We start from the raw sequence: 20909 nt of genomic DNA, 5'->3' as shown, positions 1-20909 counted from the left end.
AAATTTTCATCACTAATAAACTAGCTCTTTCATTTTAGTGATTTTTCAATAATGAAATAAGAACAACATAATAGTTTAAATTATACAAATGAGATGGTTCTTTTTCCATTCTCCAATAAGATTACAGAGAATATTAAATAATCTTTCTGCACATTGTAAAAATTATAACATTAATTTTAGTGTCTAAAACTAAATCATTAGTATTCAGAAATGGTCTCACATTAAAAAACTAATAAATACTTTTTTTAAAAATAATTTTAAGCTAACAATTGTAAATGAGGTAAAACAGTTCAGCATAATTTTTATTTATAATGGAATGTTTGAAGACAATACAAGTTACTGAAAGTAAAAACAAATATACATACAGACATGCAGGTATACAGATAAATTTTAATAACAGATATGTACTGCACATAATTTAAAAAATTATTTTAAAAGATAAAAATAATTAAGACTATTTTACATAATAAACATGTTAATTCAATAATTAAATCTTTAATAACTACACATAACCAACCTGTTTTATGACTAATTTTGAAACTGTTCAAAAAGTTCAATATAAGTTTTAAAAGTATATTAAATTTTTCAATATTAGATTATGTAATGAAATCAAAGTTGTATGATAATCATATATAAGTTAGGTAGATTATTTTTAAACTAAGTTTTAGATTTTTAAATAATATACATTATGAATAAATTTTATATTTAATTTGTAAAACATTAAAGGGTGAAAATAGATGGTAACAGAATATAAATAAGCTCTTTAATCGAATACACTTCTCTGTTGAAAGATTAATTGTCAGAAAAAAATTAACAAAGAATAGTTAATTGCAAATTCTTATTTAAATCAACTTTGAAGTTTAGATTATAATAAATTACAGGTAAGTAGTTTTAGATAGTAGTAGATTAATTGCAAGTATTTATTTAAAAAATTAAAGTTTAATCCATCAAAATAGATCAGAGTTATAAAAACAGCAGGGAGTATAGTTAAACATTTTGTGTCATTTCTCACAAACATGTAAATATATAATTATTGATCTGATGGATCAGTTGTCTGCCCCCGGCTAGCCATGTAATGTAGATCAACTTTAACTTGCAACTGGAATTTGAAATCAGCATATAATCCATATCTCCTTTCAATTATCTTTCACAGATACCAAGTTGGTTACACACCAAACCTTATGGTAATACAAACAATAATAATGAGAGAAGTTCTGAGATCTGTGAAACTAATTATAGTTTTCTACCTATTATAATTGAGTGTGTTTCTTTTCAGACTTAAATGATTACAGGTCTTTTATTAGTCATGCAACATAAATCACTGTATATTTTATGACTATGAATAACTGACTAATGTCTTTGACAAATTCACTTCTCAGTTGAATTTGGATTTTTGGCTGTTTTTATTCCTTTTGTTTTGTTTGATTTTAAGTTTAGGATATTGAAGATGATTTCCTGGTTTTGCAAATAATAGAGATATAGTCAATACTGATCCAATACCAATATATCAGCATATCATAATGTTCCTGATATGTTTGTATTGGTTTATTTTACAAATCAATACAACAATCTTTTTCTTTATTTTTTCAGTGTGCATGTTTTTCACAACTTGGTAAGGGGTGCTGCTTTGTGGGAGGCCAAACACATCTTTAGCAATGACCACAGGCAACTGTGTAGAATGTTGCAAAATCTGAAAATTTATTAATAAATTTGGTAATACTTCAAGTATTACCAGTTGGTGATTTAAAAATGATTTTTTAATTTTTTTCCTAAAACAAGGCTGGAGACAAGCATACACCAACTTAGTCCTAGGTTTTGTACCAAGTGGCATGCTGGACAACCAGCTTTCTCCAGTGAATGCAATCAACTGCAATGATTTCAGCATCATCCCATGGAATGCTAATCTTTAGATCTTTTTCTTATGTAGAGTGCAAGGTTGTTCATGGTCTACCTTGTTTCATTTTTCCACCACATAATTTCCATTTTAAGTCTATTTTTGGTAAGCATTTTTCTGGTAGATGAAGTACATACACTGCAAAATGCATTCTGCACTCTGTAACAATGTCCTTTAGTTCATGTAGACCACTTCTGAGGACTTCCTCATTTGTGATACAGTCATGATATGTAATTCTAAGAATCCTTCAAAGAAAGTGTTGATAGAATATGTTGAATTTCTGAGTAATCTTCATGTTTCACAGGCATAGTTTGCTGTTGAAATGACAATGGTGTTTTAGAGGCATATCTGAGTCGTTGTACTGATTGCTCATTTGGACCAGATTGAGCATAGTCTCTGAAAGACAGTTGATGCCTTACCAAGTTGGCATTTTATATCAATTTCAACACTTCCATCTGGTGATAACATGCTACCATGGTAGCATAATTCCTCCACTTCATCCATTCCTTGACTCCTGACTATGATTTTTACTCTTGTTTGCCTATTTATAGACATTATTTTTGTTTTACCACTGCTGAGCTGCAATCCCACTGTTCCAGTTCATGTTCAAGGCTTGTGGTCATACTCTACATCTTTGGGTGCATTTCTGATATCAATGCAATGTCATCAGCAGAGTTCAAGTCTGTGAATTGCATCTGTCCTCTCCATAGAATTTCTGCATCAGGGATGATAGACAAACTAGACAATTATAATTTCCTAGGGTCCAGATCTTAAAGGAGCCCATAAATTGATTTGTAAACTTTTATTTCTTTATTCAGTATCTAATAATATAAGCCATTGATCGCGCTGTTTGTATATCTGTAATGGAATGCCTAGAACAACCACTAGAGGCATCCCTAGCTATTATTTAAATTAACAATAAATTCAGTATTTTATTATTTTTATTCGTAATATTAATATTTTATTATTTATTATAACGAATAACAAATAACTTAACAAAATATTAAGAAACCGAAAATGGGTAAGATTAAGACAGTTCTCGATAAACAAAAAACCACCAGCTGCCACGTTGCAAGTATCTATATATATTTTTATTTGTAATAGAATTTTATTATTGATATGAATTTATTATTTATACTGCTGTTTGACATCACTGCTGCTAGAATGCTCACTAGGGGGCATCCCAGGCTACTAGTTTGAATATAAATGGTTAGAGAACAAAGAGAATTTTCTGTGCTTTCAAGCTTTCATTTATTACTGACACATGTAGAGTATGGAAGCAAGTATTGAATTGGATTGCTTGGAAAATTATCAGTATCAGATTGTATCAGCAGAATTCAGTATCTTAACATCTCTTTCCTATAAAATAGCAGTTAATTTATTTGTTGTTTTTGTATTCTTTAGTAGCTAAGGTAATTTTTTTTTTGTTTTGTTTTAGATAAAAACAATAAGCAATGCCACTTACTAAAAATAAATGAAAATATAAAAAGTGTCTGTTGGCCTAACTGGTGAATACATATAATTAACAAGTACGAGCACTTTCGACAGTATATAACCATCTTCAAATAATATGATAGATAGAACATTATAAATGTAGAGACAGAACACATTTTCAAAATTTCTCTTTGCACATTAGCATGGAACATAAAAATTTTAAAATACAAAATTACATGTCATTACAAAATAAATGTAATATATGATGGCAATGGTTAACAAAAATAACAGAATTAATATACACAGAAGTAACTGATAAGAATATAAAGAAAAGTTAAACAAAATGTAAACACTGGAGCCCACTATTATGTTCTTGTCACATAACTGCATGAGCTATTAGCACTTTGACAGTGCAACCCATAGCTCTGGAATATCAAGAGTGGAAGAGTTTCATGGGAACATTGAAGTAATAAACAAAGACTCCCAAATGAACAAGATTTTCCTATCCCCACAGCATTTTACCAGCAAAACTTGTGACCAAAGAGGATCAAAGTTATATTGCATCACTTTTTTGGCTAGCTCTGTTAAACATCTCCCATGTGTAATATCTTCATAATGCTTTATTAGATGGACATGGAGCATTCTGGTAGTGGCACCTGTATTTAATAAAATTGATCCAGTTAGTGAATTTTGTAAAGGCATATCGTAATCTCCAGACTTTTCAAAAAGAGTAACCTCCCTCTTTCATTGCAAAATATCCTACACATGGGCTGGGGAGCTAGTGGTAGTATATAATTTTCTAACCACTCAGCATATAAGTAAAAAAGGGGACCTAGGTACAGGATGGCTGGCAACATAAAGACTAGTTCCTTCTTATTAAATAAAGTGGATCATGAAAATGATGTAATTAATGTCCCTTTAATGCTCATCTATGCAAGTGGTTATCTTTCTGGTTGTGGCTTCTATATAAAATATACTAGCAGGTAAGCCTAGCATTGCCCGGGCAAAAAATAACAACAAACATTAAGTTTACTACATTATTTCATACTTCTAACCCTTCTATTATATTATATTATAGTATTTGATTCACATAACTACAAAGGTTATCTTACGTAAGAGTTTATCACACTGAGTGTCCAATCTAAAACATTTTAAAATTTCTTTAAATTGTATACAGTAGAGGAATATAGAATTTTAAAAATGTATTAGATTGGTCACTCAGTTTGATAAACCCTTATATAAGATAGTTATATAATATAACTTACTAGTATATAACTATAATATAACTTATAAGTTGATTTATATAACTTTGTAGTTATATAAATCAAATACTATAATATAGCAAACATTAAAACAAAACCATATAGTTTAGTTATTTTAGCCTATCATTGTCCTGTTTTTTTTTTTTGATACTTGAATAGCACAAAATGGCACAATTTCATTGGTCGAGTAGATAGGAATCAAAAATATATCTTAAATTTTTTCAACTATCATATTTTTTTCTAATGTTAACTCTAAGAAACTACCATTCACAACCAAATTTTGTGAAAAACACCAATATTTAAACTCTACACTCTTGAAAACTACTTTAAACATTTTACAAAATGTTTAAAGTAGTTTTCAAGAGAAACCTCAGTATGTAATGTACAGTAACCTCAGTATATAATTTTTCTATTCAAATGCCACCATACCACTGGTCCAACAAAAAGGATTTTTGTGAAATAATTTGACCAAAGTAGTCATTTACCTCCTCCCAGAAGAGAGGATAATCAACGACTACTAATTAATTCCAGTCTACTATTAATATTTGAAAAGTGATCCAAGATAGACAGGTTGTGATGGTCCCACACATGATCAAAGTTGCTAACATTAACAACCAATAGACTTCATATAAAACTTGTTTAAATGCTAGAATAAATCCTTTTATGTGATAATAAAATGTTTAAATTTTGGCAACAGATTGAATAAACTACATGAAATGTTCTCATTAATATTGCATGTATAGAAAAATTATTGAGCTGCAATTTGATAAAATTGTACACCTATAAATTCCCACTGTCGTCCGTTCATCTCTGTTCTTCCTTAATCTCAAGAATGAAGTTAGACAGATGAATGTCAAGACCAGAAATGGAAAGTGTAAGAGAAAGAGGACCAGATTAACTATATATAAACTTCCGATTTGTACTGCAAGTCACATTATTTCAATTAAAAAATTTTCCCCTGAATGGAATTAGATACATAACTAGCACAACTCTATTGCTAACAGGAAAAGTATGATGTACAGGGACAAAACACTACCACACTCCACGCAGGCAAGTGCTATGTGCTACCTGTCACTGTAATGGCGTAGTGGTGCATCTATTTTGCACTATATCATTGTTGCAGTAATTCACTGAATATCATATATATATATACATATATTTTTTTAAAATGATATCCTTTTTTTGTAAGAATTATATTTAGTTAATTGTTTTGTTAATTTTTTTTCCAATAGGTAAGGCTAAACATAAAGCCAGCAATCAAATGCAGACAGAAATTAATCAATATATAGAAATCCAATCAATAATTTGGAGTGAGATGTATGACATGATCTAAGTTGGGAGTATTCAAATGTAACTGCCGAGTTTCGTAGCAGTTGGTCAAATGGTCTAGGAGTGTATAGCAAACAAACAAACAAACAAACAAACATTCTCAATTTTATATATATATATATATATATATATATATATAATTGAGTATTACCAGTGCTAATTCACAAAGGAATTTTATAAATTCCAGGTCTTTCCAATAGAACAAATTATTCCTATTGTTATCTCCTAAGATTTGGTTGGGAATGTATGGCTGAAACAACTTTTTTCTAAAATTTATTGCTGATTTAAAAGATACATGTCCCAAGTATGAAATACAAAATTCAGTAAATGTCAATTTTGATTTTATATCCAAACAAGAGATAGGATAAAGTGACAAAAAATCCAATGTTTAATAAACTTAAATTTGTCAACAAAGTAACCAAACATTCAAAATTGCTGATTTAATGCAAGCTAACTCAATGTCTTTTTTGGGTATAGAATGCAGTAAAGAAGCCCTACAGATCAGGGTGGAAATGACAGCATTTTTATAAGAGATTGATTGAAAAGAAGCCTGTGTACCAATAAGCCAATGTTTTCAATATTTTCACAAACTGTAAACATAAATGTGAAATTTGAGCTTGCTTTGAATTTCAGAAAATGATCGAGGTTTGATTCTAACTGTTAGTCTTATGCACGGGTAATTTTACTGCCGGAACATCATTGGTGCATAAATCTAAACAATCAATGCAAGTCAAGCTTTCAGCTCAGACAAATTCGTTAAGTAAATGAATATGTCTTCACTTGAAATTGTTGGGATCTTTTTACAAAATAGTAACTCTTCTCTTATATTTTCTTCTGTGGCATATCTCAGGTAAAAAATAAGCAGAGCCTGTGATGAAATATCAGTTGATTCATAGAGATGCAACATAAATACAGTCAAACCTGTTTTTATGCGGGGGATAGGGACCGCATTAAAAAAACGCATTAAAAAAAATCTCACGAAACTTCATGAATGGCTGTAAATAATAGTTTTCGCAACACAATTAAAAAAATAATTTTTTTATGCGGTCAACAGGGACCGCATAAAAAAAGTCTCACATAGAAAATAACTCAAAACCGTACGAAATAGAATTTATTGACAACAGATGTCAGCACTTGACTGCATCGTCTGGTCTATCGTCTGTTTTACATATTTTTGTCCAGGTGGTGTTTTGTTGACTTAAAAAGTAAATTATTTCATTTTTCGCATATTCATGCAATAATATTACTATAATAAGTGCATTTATGCTATAATAAGTTTATTTAGCTATAATAAGTCAACGTGAGACACGACGAATCGCACAAGACTAAAAAATCGCACAAAAAAACCGCACAAATTAAAAATTCGCATTAAAAAAATCACACAAATAAAAATCGCACATAAAAAGAGCGCATAAAAACAGGTTTGACTGTATTTAACTTCATTTTATTGTGATCCTTTTTAGAACAGATGATCCTTGTACCTGCCATCCACAAGAGAGGTGACCCTTGTACCTTATGCCATGGGAGACATGATCCTTGCACTGGCCAACACAAGACGAGTGATTCGAGAAAAAAAGCAATCGATGGTGATTGCTTTGTTTTGTGTTTTGTTTGTTTTTTGCACCTATTTTCCATTAGGTGCATGCAATGCTGTTTTTATTTCTGACCCATAGGCCTAAATTCTATTAGGTGTGCTCAGTCACATCAGAGAGAGCACAAACATTGTCACTTTAACCCCTCTAATCAAAAATAAAGTCATGGACTTGTTTTTCACATTTAATTGGACCCTCATTATGTTTTTAGATTCCTCATCCAAAAAAATAGAAAATAATAAAGTTTAATCAAAATCAGCCCATTAAATTTTGAGAACGATCTCAATTCTGTAGCAAAGCCCATAGACATGCTAGCAACCACGAAACATCACAAGACAAATTCACATGATTGTGTGATATTGTTTGCTGCACATGTTCATTAAATGACCTTATACCTCAAAAATGAAGTCAAGGACCCCCATTTTTATTACAGTTTTGAATTCCTCATTGCAATGAATGGAAAACGACAAAGTTTAATAAAAATTGATCAAACAGATGTTGAGAACAAACGCAATTCTGTAAGCCACATAGAAGAGGCTTTGCTGATGCTCCACCTGAAATATTTGGGAATCAATCAGCGCAAATGAATTTTTGATCACTTTATTAGTCATTTTTACAAACTGCATTTAAGTCATATCTAATTGATTAAAAAACTTTCTATAAAATGAACCTTTTGAGTGCAGAAGTATATACATTGGCCACCTAACTTACAAGTGACAAATTGTAACTTATCTTCTTCTCTGTCAATATCAAAAAATGAAATTAACAAAAGTTTTATAGCAAAATCAAGACAATGCTATATGAACCAGTTTAATAGCCTATCCAGGATATACATCACATGAAGGGAAGTAGGCTTCCTTGCATATTTCATGTGTATTACAGAATGTGTACTTGCAGTTTTGTGACTATTGAAAACAAAACTGAAACTGTGTTTCTTACTTTCTTTTATAACTGTCTAAAATGAGTTTTTATAAAGTTTTTTCATAAAGTCTAAAACATGTAATCATATTGAATACATAAATTTAAATACATTGAATACATAAATGTATAATTGCATATTGAATACATAAATTTATAATAGCAACAGAGAGTTACATTTTACAACAGAATAAATTTTGCTATAAATTTTCAGCATCCTTTCCCCACTTTCTGATGATCACTCAATTAGAGATTTCCAGTAATTTGTACAGTAATTAACAGAATAGTAGAGATTCCTAAAATAAACATTACCAGAATTGACCATTTTTATTGTATTCAACAGAATCAATTGACTTAGTTTAGTTGACTGTTCAAAAAACTTGACTAATCTATTATTAACAATAATGTCAATATACTTAATTCTAGCATATAGTTTATTGGTTGCAGCATGACAGGTCACAATTTGACTGGTGTTTAGCACTGCTAAAAAATTGTATTGCATCAAATTTTAAAATCAGTTTAACTTTGTTCAACATTAAAATTGAAGAAAATTATAATCAAACTCAAATATAGGACAAGAGAGACTGTTTCTTTTGTCTTCTTAAAATTGGGAAAAATCATCAATTAAGATTTAGGCCTATACAATATTATATTTATGATGATAATTTCATAATCCTAATGAAAAAATTAATTTTAAAAACAATAAATCATACTATTGAATGACCAAATTAAATTTTTTATTTTTAAATTCTGTTTTCATTTTTAGATTAGTTCATTATCATTACTTACATTGAAATCTTGGAGGTAAGGAATGAAAAAGATTCAAAAATTAATGTTAGTTAGCTACCTCCTTTAATTGATGTCTTCTTAAATATACTCAAAAATCCAAAACCAAAATCCAGCAGTTTATAACACTAAACTTTACTGTCTAAACATTAATTAGTATTATTTAATTAAGAAATCAAATTTGTGAATTTAAGAAATTATTTTAAGGATAAAATCAGTAAATTCAATTTATTTATTTGACTAAATTTCAACGGATGCTGTGTATTTTAAACTCTTATAACATGCCAAATTGCAAGTTTCTCTCAGTTCACTCAAAATTTAAAAATTCCCAACTAGTTTAAAAATGTATGTACAGTACTATTCTCGGAATTTATGAAAGTTAGAGACTATAAACTATCATAATTAACTGATCATTAAAGCTAACCCAACGAGGATAAAGGTCATGCCCACATTTTTATAAATCTGTTCTAACAAAATATGCATTCTTTTTTCATTACTGGAAAAAGGAAAACTATTAAACAGAACAATGATTATAAAAAGTATACTGTAGTAAGGGATTTGTGAGGATATGATGCATATCAAAAAAAAAAAAAACAGTTATTTTGTAGCAGTGTGACACAGTCTTTACTTTCTGAATGACCTAAGCACTGGCTGATTGTGACAGTAGTTTGTATTTGTATGAAGCTCACAATGTACAATATAAGCTATTTGGTTATGTCAATATAAGTTGGTCACATTAAAACTTTGCAACCAAATGTAACAACGGATGAGGGACCTTTGCCTGAAACGCGTATCGGCATATAGAAGATTTGGAAATAAAGATGATGTATGAATGTCTTGTGTCCATTAATACACCTAGTCGTGAAGAAAAAACCAAATGTAATGTATTCTATAGCAACCAAAACAAAACTAAAATAAAGTAAGCATGTCAGTGTCAGTTCAGTGTCCATATTCAGGAATTTCCTAACAATATGGCATGTATTCAACATAGAGGCCTTCTGTAGTGTGGCATTCTGTATAAGTGTTTCTGTTCAATTGTAATGTGCCCAGGCTTTTATGTAGTGTGTGTGATATGACACCTGTAGAGGAGAGAATGACAGGTACGATAAGCACCCATAAGCACCCATCCTCCACAGATGCCTTATTTCCTGGGCAAGTTCTGTGTACTTGCTGACTTTTTCAGTGCACGTGTTTTGTATATTGTGAGTGTCTGGAATGGATATGTCTCTAATGTATGTGATTTTATTGTCTGTCAATGAGTGTGATGTCTGGCCTGTTGTGGTAAATTGTTTTATCTGTGATTATGGCTCTGTCATAGTATATTTTGTGCGTGTTGTTTTCCAATACTGTCTGTGGAATGTGTTTGTAGTATGGTTCGTGGATATCTACTAATTTGTGTTTCTTTGCAAACTCTTGGTGTATTATATTTGCTACTTGATTATGTCTGTGTAAATAATCTGTCTGTGCCAACAGCTTGCAACTGGAAGTGATGTGTTGTATAGTTTCTGGCATGATATGACATTTTCTGCATGTGTCATTTGTGAGTGTTGTATCTTTGAGTATGTGTTTTCTGTAGTTTTTAGTATTTATGACCTGGTCCTGTATGGCAATCACGAATCCTTTCGTCTCCCCAAAGAGGCATCCCCGAGCTAACCAGCTGTTTGACGCAGTGTTGTCAACAAAATCCTGGGCCAGATCATAAGGATGCCTGCCAGGGAGAGCCTTTTGAGCCCACAATTGCTTAACGGTGTCTATGCTTTTTATATGTTGTGTCGTGTCCATATGATGTGAGTGTAAAAGTTTAATGGTGTGTTATTTGAGTCTGCTAGAGTTACTGCTTTATGTAACTGTGATGTTTCTTGCTTTCCGTAGAAAAACTCTTGCAGTGTCCGTATTTGTTTGTAGTGAAGGTTAACTATGTCAATCAGGCCATGTCCGTCATCTTTATGTGGAAGGGTTAGTCTTTCTATAGCGGATTTAGGTTGGTGTTTATGCTTAGTGAGTGTTGTTCTTGTTTTCCTTTGGAGTTGCTCAAGATCTGTGTGAATCCAATGTATAACTCCGAAAGAATATGTGAGTACTGGGATGACATATGTGTTTATTGCTTTAACTGTATGTTTTGCATTTAACTCTGTTCTCAGAATAGCATTTAACCTACTTTGGTATTCTTTAATAATCTTTGTTTTATTTGTGTACGTTCCGTTAGTTTGTCCTGTTTGAATCCTAAATATTTGTAGAACTCTTCCATACATTCAATAACATCTCCATTTCAAAGTGCAAAATCTTCTTTCTTCAGGATTTTTTTTTCTATATGAAATGTTTTGCATTTGTCTAGGCCAAACTCCATTTGTATGTCCTTGAAGTATGAATGTGTGATTTGTAGGAGTTGATGAAGTTGTTTTTGTGTGGATGTATAAAGTTTTATTTCATCCATGTACATGAAATGTGACAGTGTAAACTGTGTTGTTTTTTCGTGTCTGATATTGTAACCATATTGCATGTTGTTTAACATGTTAGATTATGGGTTCAAGACTAAGCAGAACCAGAGAGAACTTAAGGAATCTCCTTGAAAAATTCCTCGCCTAATGAATATTTGATTTGTTTGTATGGAAGTGTTTATGAACCCTGAGATGTAGTGTTGTTCTCCAGTGCTGCATTGTGTTTTAAAAGAATGCAATGAATGATGGATGTATTTTGTACATGTGTAGAATATGTAGCAGCCAACTGTGTGGAACACTGTCGAATGCTTTTCTGTAGTCTATATATGCCATGTGTATGTTTCTGTGTTGTTTATGTGCTTGCTCTGGAATGACTGAATCTCTGGAATGACTGAATTTTTTGCATCCCCTGTGATTTCTACAGCAACATTTTTGTTGTTCCGTAAGAATGTTGTGTTCTTCAACATGTTTGTATACAGTGGTGCCTCATGTAACGTACTTAATCCGTTCCAGGTGCACGTCCGTTAAGTGAAACGTCCGTTATACGAAACGCATTTTCCCATAGAAATACATGTTAAAACATCTAATTCGTTCCGCAGCACAAAATAACCGTACTGTATCATAAAAAATGAACATGGGTGCATTCTTTTATTCCTCCGCGTAACTCTGCACGAGCGACATCCATTTAAAAATTCCTGCGGAATGCGTTCTTAAATTCCGGTGGGAGTGCACGCTGCATGGCTCAGATACAGCGCCGGATTAAGCCTCTAGCGGGCCCTAGAGAAAATTTAAATTGGGGCCCCATTTAAATAAGTTGCTTCTAAACAAATCTTATATAATGTGACATTAGCGTAGCTAGCATGGGTGACACCCGGTGCGGATATTGTGGTGTCACCCCAAGTCACACCGTAGTGTCACCCTTTTTAACTCTTATAAAACACTATTGAATTGTAATATCTTCGCACTTGAGCAACTTGAACGCTATATTGAATATGCAATGTCGCGACATAGAAGTTTAGATTTAGAAAATAAAACATAACCATATGTCAGTACTATCACGAAATGAGGCCCTAGGAATATTTCTAGATGGTGCGAGAGATCTCGTAGTGTACGGTTAGCTGTTGACCTTTTTTTTTTTTTTTTTTTTTTTTAGATAATGGCTAGTCGAGCAGAGCTTAGTAGGAATTGTTAAATATGGCCTTTTCAGTCCTATCGAATTTCTTAAATAATTTTTAACACGTTTTGAAACAGAGCAATCTTCTACACTGAAGCCGGGCCCCTCCAAGTTACGGTCCCTAGGCATTTGTCTACTTTGCCTATTCGATAATCCGGCCCTGCTCAGATAGTTTCGTTTCCGGGTCCATTATGTGGTTTTATGAATGAAAATTTAGAAATTGTGAAAGCGCGAATTAGTGCATGCGGTGATATAAGTGTCTTTACGAATTTTTTTTCGAGGCTATTTTGAATGCTCTTTCAACAAATAATCCATTTTATGGTTAAATTTAACAATTGGGACCCTTCTTTTGCCTTTTAAAGCTCATATTTTAGAATCACAGATTCCTCCATCACGATACTATCAATAGTGCGAGCGCCGCCATCTTTCTTTCACTGTCGTTCCTAAATGCCTACAAACAGCAGCACACTCCTGTAGTAGCGGAGACGCAGAGCGACCGCTATTAAAGAACACACCCATGGAGCAGTCACCAATTATGCCGGAAAGTCCGTTGTTCGCAGCCAGTCCGTTATTCGAGGCATATGTTATACGAGGCACCACTGTATTTTGTTTGCGATACAGGATGTCAATAATTTTTAGAGTGTTGGAAGACATGTAATTGGTCTGTATTGTATGGGGTCTGTGGTATTGCTGTTTTTAGGTTTCATGTAGATGATGCCCTAAGTAAGAAATTTTGGCATATCTTATGGATTGATGATGATGTGTGTTAGGTGTTTAGCTAGTTTCTGGTGCAGTGATGTAAACTTTTTGTACCAGAAATTGTGAATGTTGTCTATATCAGGTGTCTTCCAGTTGTGTGTTTTGTTAACAGAATAGTGGAGGTCATGTACATTTATTTCAGCACAGGGCATGGTTGGTATGTTATGCAAATTTTTGTTTGTTTCCTCAATCCAGCCTGCATCAGCATTGTACATAACAGCACTAGACCAAAGGGAAGACGAATAAGTTGTGAGTTCTTCTGTTGGTGTGCCATTGTGCTGTGTATCAGTGTTTGCTTTGTTATTAATTTGTCTGTAAAAGAGTTTTTCATTGTTTGTAAATAATTTATTTTGTTGTTTTCGTAGTGTACAGTACATGCTTTGTATCATTTGAGTCTATGTACTTTGGCAGCAAGTTTTTGTTTTAGTGTATCAATGTATTCTGTAATGTGTGTGTTGTGATGTTCATGTTTTGTGTGTGTTTTTATTTTCTTGAAAATGTTTTTGAGCTGTTTCCTTAATTTGGGTGTTATGTTGTTTTTAGTGTATTGTGTCAGCCTGCCCAATTGCTGTCTAATGTCATTTATTTGTGTTTCTATTCTTCTCTGCCAGGCAGGTTTGTGATAGATCTGTGTTTTGTGTGTATCTGTCTGCAATTGTATTTTCAGTCCACGGTGTGTCACTACTGTGACTGCCCCAGCATAAACTAATGATGTCTGCGAGTGTAGAAATTGAATGAATGTAGTGTGGTAGTAAATGAGTGTTTACATAATTTAGTGTTTTTCCTACTTCCTTAGACGTGTTGATTTTTGGTATTTGTGGTCTTTGTATGTGATCTGTGCCTGTATATTTAGTGAATGTTTCCTGAAATATAAGTGAGAGCGTATTAACTAAATCCATATCTATGTTATCAGTGATGGATGAGGAAGTGTCTGTAGTATCATTAGTGGTAATTGTTGTATGTGTGTTATTATCAATGTTTGTTGCTGGATTATCCTGTCAGGTTACATGATCTTCATTAATGTTAGATGTTTCTGTCTGTTAATGTATTTGATAAGCAACCTGTTGTTTGATAAGTTCAAGTGTTGTTTGTGGAATAAGGTTGTTGTGTATAACTGTTCTTTTTTGATCAACAACCCTTTGTTCGGTGACAGTGAGGTGAGGATATTGTTGTGTGAATCTATGGTGTAGTTGTTGTCTGTATGCTGTCATGTTTGTTTCGAGTTTTGTGATGGTGTAGTAAGTATGGATGATAAACTCGTTCATTTCTATTGTCCATTTCATCTGTTGGCGTGGTTTTCCAGCCTTTGTGGTCTGTGGATGCATGCCACAGAAACACCAAGGCTGAGTTGGTTCCTCACATCTGTTGAGTGCATTGCAGTCGCCATGCTTGGGCTGGTGCTACTTTTGCCACCGGTAACCAATGGAGACTGTGGTCTATTTTTCAAATGTGAGCCTCTGCCTAAGCCACGAATGTGAACCTTGTTAACCTGGGTGATGTCTGAGCCAGTATCATACTTAGATCTGGTTACTACCATGATAAATATTTCCACAGAATGTGGGTGTGGTTACTCTTAGCTTCATTTCTCCCGATAGACCTTACTGGCATGGGTGTCCCTACCAGGAGCTTGTGCTCCAGCCTGCATTGCTCTATGGTTCAGTAAAATTACTGGGCTCTCCCACCACGACCAAGTGGTGACCACAGGAGAGTTGTTATTATTATTATATTTCATTACTTTTATTTGATAAATAAAATGATTGAAACAATATGATAATAAAAATGTTGTTGTTCATATTTTTGATAGATGAAATTTAGGAGACTTCCTCTCAGTATTCTGTGTTTTTGTTTTACTTATTTTATAATTACATTTACAATGAAGAATCTTAGACAAACAATTTTAATGTTTGAAGCATTATCTTCTAAACAGCATACCAGTAAGTGATGCTTTCAATAGCTGCTCCAGAGGTACAAGATGTACAATGGGCTAGGTTATGCAAAGACTTTTGTTTCCATTCCAGCAATTTTCTGTACGATATACACCATCATGAGTTATCTGTATAAAATTATGGGACTAACTTTTGAGAAATCAAGTCTGTTTTGCCATTTAAGCTAACTCAGTCTATCATTACCAATAAATTTCCATCTTTACAAATAAATAAAACTAGTTTTCTTCAGTAATATTTAATTTTATGTTTAGAAATAATAGTTAGATCAATTAAAATGTTTTTAATCAATACAAGACATACAGCATAGATATAGAATGATAGATTTTCCTGATAATAATAATACAGAACTGATTTTTATGTAATGAAAATTTACTGTCTTCTCATGCACATAACTTGCAATGATGTATGTAACTTGTAGAAAATTGCTAGAACAAAAATAAAATCTATATATAACTCCCTACTGTAGATCTCATACTATGGAAGCAGTCATTACTCCATAAGCATAAGCTCATAACTGCAATTTAAATTCAACATAACAGCTCCATAGAAAAACCTGATCCTTTTCAAATTGTCTTTTAATAACAGATAACTCATGAATTTTAAACATGAAAATACAGTACATTTTTAATGATAAGAAAGTTGAAACTTTAATTCATTAAACATGAAGTTGTTTGCACTGAATTTACATAACTAATAATAGTATAATTAAAAATAATAAATAATTAAAATAATATTTACCTAAAGGATATAAGTCTTTACAACATTTCTTTTCACTCTGCCAAAACTCTTCTATTCTTTGAAGAACTGGAGGAACTTTAATGGAAGTAATTTCTGTGACCTTGCTTTTTCGTGGTTTCACCATAACCATTCCAGTTATTGAATTAGAATTATTTGAACACCTATCTGAAGTTACAAATTTAGATATTTGATGGTTTGATGTGACCTGAGATTTTAAGTTTGATGTTTTGTGCATTGCTGATGACAATAAAAAACTTATATTTGATGTGTCTGATGCATTATCTACCGGAATCACACTGTGAAGATCTGAATTACTTGTATTTGTAGAACAGTTACTTTTACTATTACCAAGTAATTTATTTAACAGTTTATTCCTTCCACAAACAGGGTTTGTTTTTGGACTACTACTTTGTACAGTGAAAGCTGCCGCTGGTGATAGAGGTTCAGACTTAATATTTATTGAATTACCTCCCACTGTTGCTACAGTATTGTTCTGATGACTAGACTCCTGAGATTTTTTCAATTTATCGAGCAGTTTATTTTCTGCAATTTTAGCCTGTAATCTATTCATTGTTTTTGATAATTTAGGTGTATGAGATTTCGATCTGCATTCAGCTGAAACATTGTTCTTAGACTGAGTTACTTCGTTTTTTATTATATTTTCTGAATTTGCACTATCCAAAATCTTTTGTGTACAATTCCAAGGTGTTCGAGCCACTGATAATCCTGTTCCACCATTATTATTACCATTTTCAGTAACAGGATCAGGAAATGCATATGGATCATCATTGAAAGTTTCTTCAGTATTTGTAATGCTATTTTCTTTCTTTAAAAGAGCTCTTAACTTATCAGCAAATTTTAACCTCCCATCTGAAGGTATAAATAAATCTCTTTCTTTCTCTTTTTTGTTTTTACGCTCCTTTTTTGGAAGCATTCCAGCAACTTGCATGTGGCTATTGCAGAACCTTTAAAACAATTTATAAAAAATTACAATCAATAAAAATGATTAATCACATTATAAATCATTATTTTATAAAATATTAAATAATACTGATATGATCAATTTGAGAATTTTGAAATAATTTCAATAATAAAAAAGTTAAAACACATAAATAGAAGTACTTTTGCCATTATTACTAAGATTTTATCAGTTAGTATGACAGAAAAGAATGTAATTTTAAATTTAACTTTTAATAAAGGTTATGTGCTCTGTATAAATACTAAATAATGTAAATTATATTATTTAAAAATATTTATAAGTTTAACATTCAAACAAATATGTAGTTAAATATCTTATATACTTACTCTCTATCTTCATTAGATGGAATTGGATTTGTGCATTTTTGATTATTGTAACGAGCAACATGAGCACACTGTTTAAAGGGAGCAGATTTATCTTCCAAAATATGTCGAATGCAAAATGCATATCCATTTAATCGACGTTGTTTACACAACTTTACACTGTATGAACAGAGGGGCTTATTATCCACTGGAGAAAAATGAATATGTTTCCCCTCAAACATCATTGATACAAACTGGTCATATACTATTTTTTCCTTCACAATTCATATCTAAAAATAAGAAAGACATTTGAAAATTTTTATGTAACATTATACATTTATTTAACAGAATTTATTTCAAATAATTTCAATAAATTTATATTTGAAACTTAAAACTATTTAAATCTATTAAAAAACATTAAATAATCAATTAATTAATTAAATATTTTTAAAATATTGGGTTGTTCAGAAAGTTTGCAGTGTTTTTGACAAATATGCACTATTAACAGTCTTGACTGATATTCATATGCTTTATTGCTCTTGCATCCATGTGTAACATGTAAGTGTCATTTTTTAACCATCATTTGAAAAAAAAAAAAAAATAGAAATTGGTCAAGTTGTTTGTTTGTTTAACAACAGTAAAAAGATGGAAGAGAAGAAAGTGCATTTCCAACGTTTAATGCTTTTCCACTATTGCAAGTGTAAAAATGCTGCACAGATCCAAAAAAGATATATTCTGTTTATAGAGATGATGCTGTTGATGCAAGTGTGGTACTGTATATAAGTTGTTTTTCTCATTTCTGAAATGATAATTTTTCTCTGGAAGATGTGGAGTACTCTGATATATCATCTGCTATTGATATCAGATAATGACATTAGTTGATGATAATGCATATTACAGTAATCAAGAGATTGCCAAAATTCTAAAATCATCAAATAGTACCATATATGAACATTTGAAATATCTTAGTTATATCAGTTACTATGATGTTTGGGTACTAAATGACTTCACTGAAAAAACATTTGAGGGACTATGTCTCAGTATGGAATTTGCTCTTAAAACAACAAAAATGAGCCATTTTTGAAGTGTCTCTTGTAAGAGATAAAAATGTCAAATGAAAAAAAGATCTTCAGGAAAGTGAGAGAAGCTACTACTCCACTCCAAAAGTCAGATTATATCCAAAGAAAGTAATGCTGTGTATTTCATCAGATTGCAAGGGATTTATTAAGACCTTCTGAAAAACAATGAAACATTTAATTCAGATAAATATTGCTCCCAGCTACATCAATTAAATGAAGCAATTAAACAAAAATGGCTGGAATTGATCAAAGGAAAGGTGTCTTTGTCAATAGAAACAAGACAATGCTAGAATGCACATGTCAATGAGGAGCTGGCAAAAGTTACTTGACTTTGGTTGGAAGGTTTTACTCCATCCATTCTATTCGCTGGACATAGAATCATCTGGCTATAACTTGTTTCAGTTTTTACAAACTTCTTGAAAATAATTAAGTACATTAGAGGTAGTCAAAAACCACTCCAAAGAATTTGTTGCTAAAAAATGATAAAAAATTTTTCAAAAAGGGATCAATGAAGCTACCTAACAGACAGTGAAAAGCCATTGAAACAAATGGTATACATATCATTTAATAAAACACTAATTCAGTACAATGTACTGCTTTAAATTTTATCAAATTTTGCTATGAACTTTCTGAACAATCCAATAATTTACAAACACAATAATAATAATAATAATAATGATAATTGTTATTTGTAAATTATTGGATTGTTAATTATTATAATAATTATTATTATATTAATTAATATTATATTTTATAATATTAATATAAAGACTCCCATAAAATTTAATTTTATTAATAACTTCATTTTTAACATTATACATTGTTCACTAAAAGAAAATAAAAATTGTTTCTGAAATATTTGTTTTTGTACTTTATATTTTCACAATATTGTACTTATTCATGTTCATTGTGCAAGTAAAACATTAGAAAAGGCAAATTTTGCATATTTTATAACTAAAAACATAAAATTTCTATTAGCATTCTATCATAAAAAACTGGCTCCTGGGGTGTTGACACATCAAGAAATGCAAAACAACTGGGAGGGTCAATCACCATACTTTCTGTATGTTATATTCTATAACAGCCAGAAAAGTAATTGCTTTTTGTTGGGAGAAACCACTCCATGGAAAATACCTACTATTTTGACAGGTGACAAAGTCAATGAAAAATTATATTTCGTCTGGCTAAAATCTCAAAATATATTTCTTGAGACAAAAACTTCATGATTAGTATTCAGGATCAAGTTACTAAAACTTAAATTTTCGTTTCTCATTAGCTCTTTATTATAAATTCCATCCTTCACCAGTATTAAAACAATTATTGATTTATACTTTATTGGGATATACCTGTTCTAACTGATAGAACTGTAAACATTGCACCTGAAATTATGTTAACAAACTTCTAAAACTACATCTGTCATTGATATTGCAATTCTATTATTTCAGAATTCTGAAAAATAACAAAATTGGAAAAAATGTCTAAGTATCAAAAATTCAACAAACCTGACAGCAAAACAGTTTTTGTCATACTAATCTCCTTTGTGCTATAGGAAATCATATAAGAATCACTGGCAAAGAATCTCCAATATTTAAGTACTAAAAATATACAATCCACCACATGCAAAAATCTATAATTCCCTGAACTTGTCATTTAGTACAAAAATTCCTTAATAGCATGGAATAAATCTTTCTGTCTTTGACTGGACTAATTCAAAAGTAATTTATAAGAATAATAATAAATACCAAAACAAACTTGAAAAAAATTAATAGAATATTTAAAAAATACCATAGATGTCATTTTAGATAAATTTGATGCTAACTTTCAATCTTACAAAAATGAAATTTATTATTTATTTCAATCTCATTCATGTGTACAATAAATAGATCAAATGATTGACAAATATTTGGCAGAACTGAAGCATACAGTTAAGGTTTGTGGTTACAGTACTTATTCTGATCATCTGGACAGAGATAAATCACAGTTGTAGAAATACATGCTAAGCCTCTTCAAAAATATTTGCTTTCAGATCTAAAGACAACACTAGCGGCAACTATTTGTGTGTCATGCCAATGAACAGTCAAACAGCAAGCAAATGTTATATCACAAGATAATTATGGAGACTTATGTTAACAGTTAAAAAATGAGTTTAGATTCATTAAGATTTACCTAATAAACCCCAAGAAAAAAGCAAAATTTTTATTTTCAACACCACATCAATGTGTAAATTATGTTTTTCAACATTTGAAACACATTATTTCAAATGTCTTGCTTATAAGAAA

The 20909-nt window shown here is 31.2% G+C and overlaps 1 protein-coding gene across 4 annotated transcripts in view; it reads right to left on the bottom strand.

The window, feature by feature from the left end:
- The window catches only part of LOC136980490 (INO80 complex subunit D-like), a 104905-nt gene that overhangs the window by 21763 nt on the left and 62233 nt on the right, over window positions 1–20909 (bottom strand). For all 4 annotated transcript variants that reach the window (XM_067276615.1, XM_067276617.1, XM_067276616.1 and 1 more), the window contains 2 exons: window positions 17576–17841; window positions 16271–17235 (listed from right to left, as the gene is read on the bottom strand). In XM_067276615.1, coding sequence (XP_067132716.1) covers window positions 16271–17235; window positions 17576–17796 — 1186 coding nt within the window. In that variant the 5' untranslated portion in view covers window positions 17797–17841. The remainder of the gene's footprint in view (window positions 1–16270; window positions 17236–17575; window positions 17842–20909) is intronic.

Source organism: Centruroides vittatus, unplaced genomic scaffold (assembly GCF_030686945.1).
Source record: "Centruroides vittatus isolate TY-2023 unplaced genomic scaffold, ASM3068694v2 contig_7, whole genome shotgun sequence".
NCBI lineage: Eukaryota > Metazoa > Arthropoda > Arachnida > Scorpiones > Buthidae > Centruroides > Centruroides vittatus.
The sequence above is the reverse complement of the archived record's forward strand: the minus strand, read 5'-3'. Positions and strand labels throughout refer to the sequence as shown.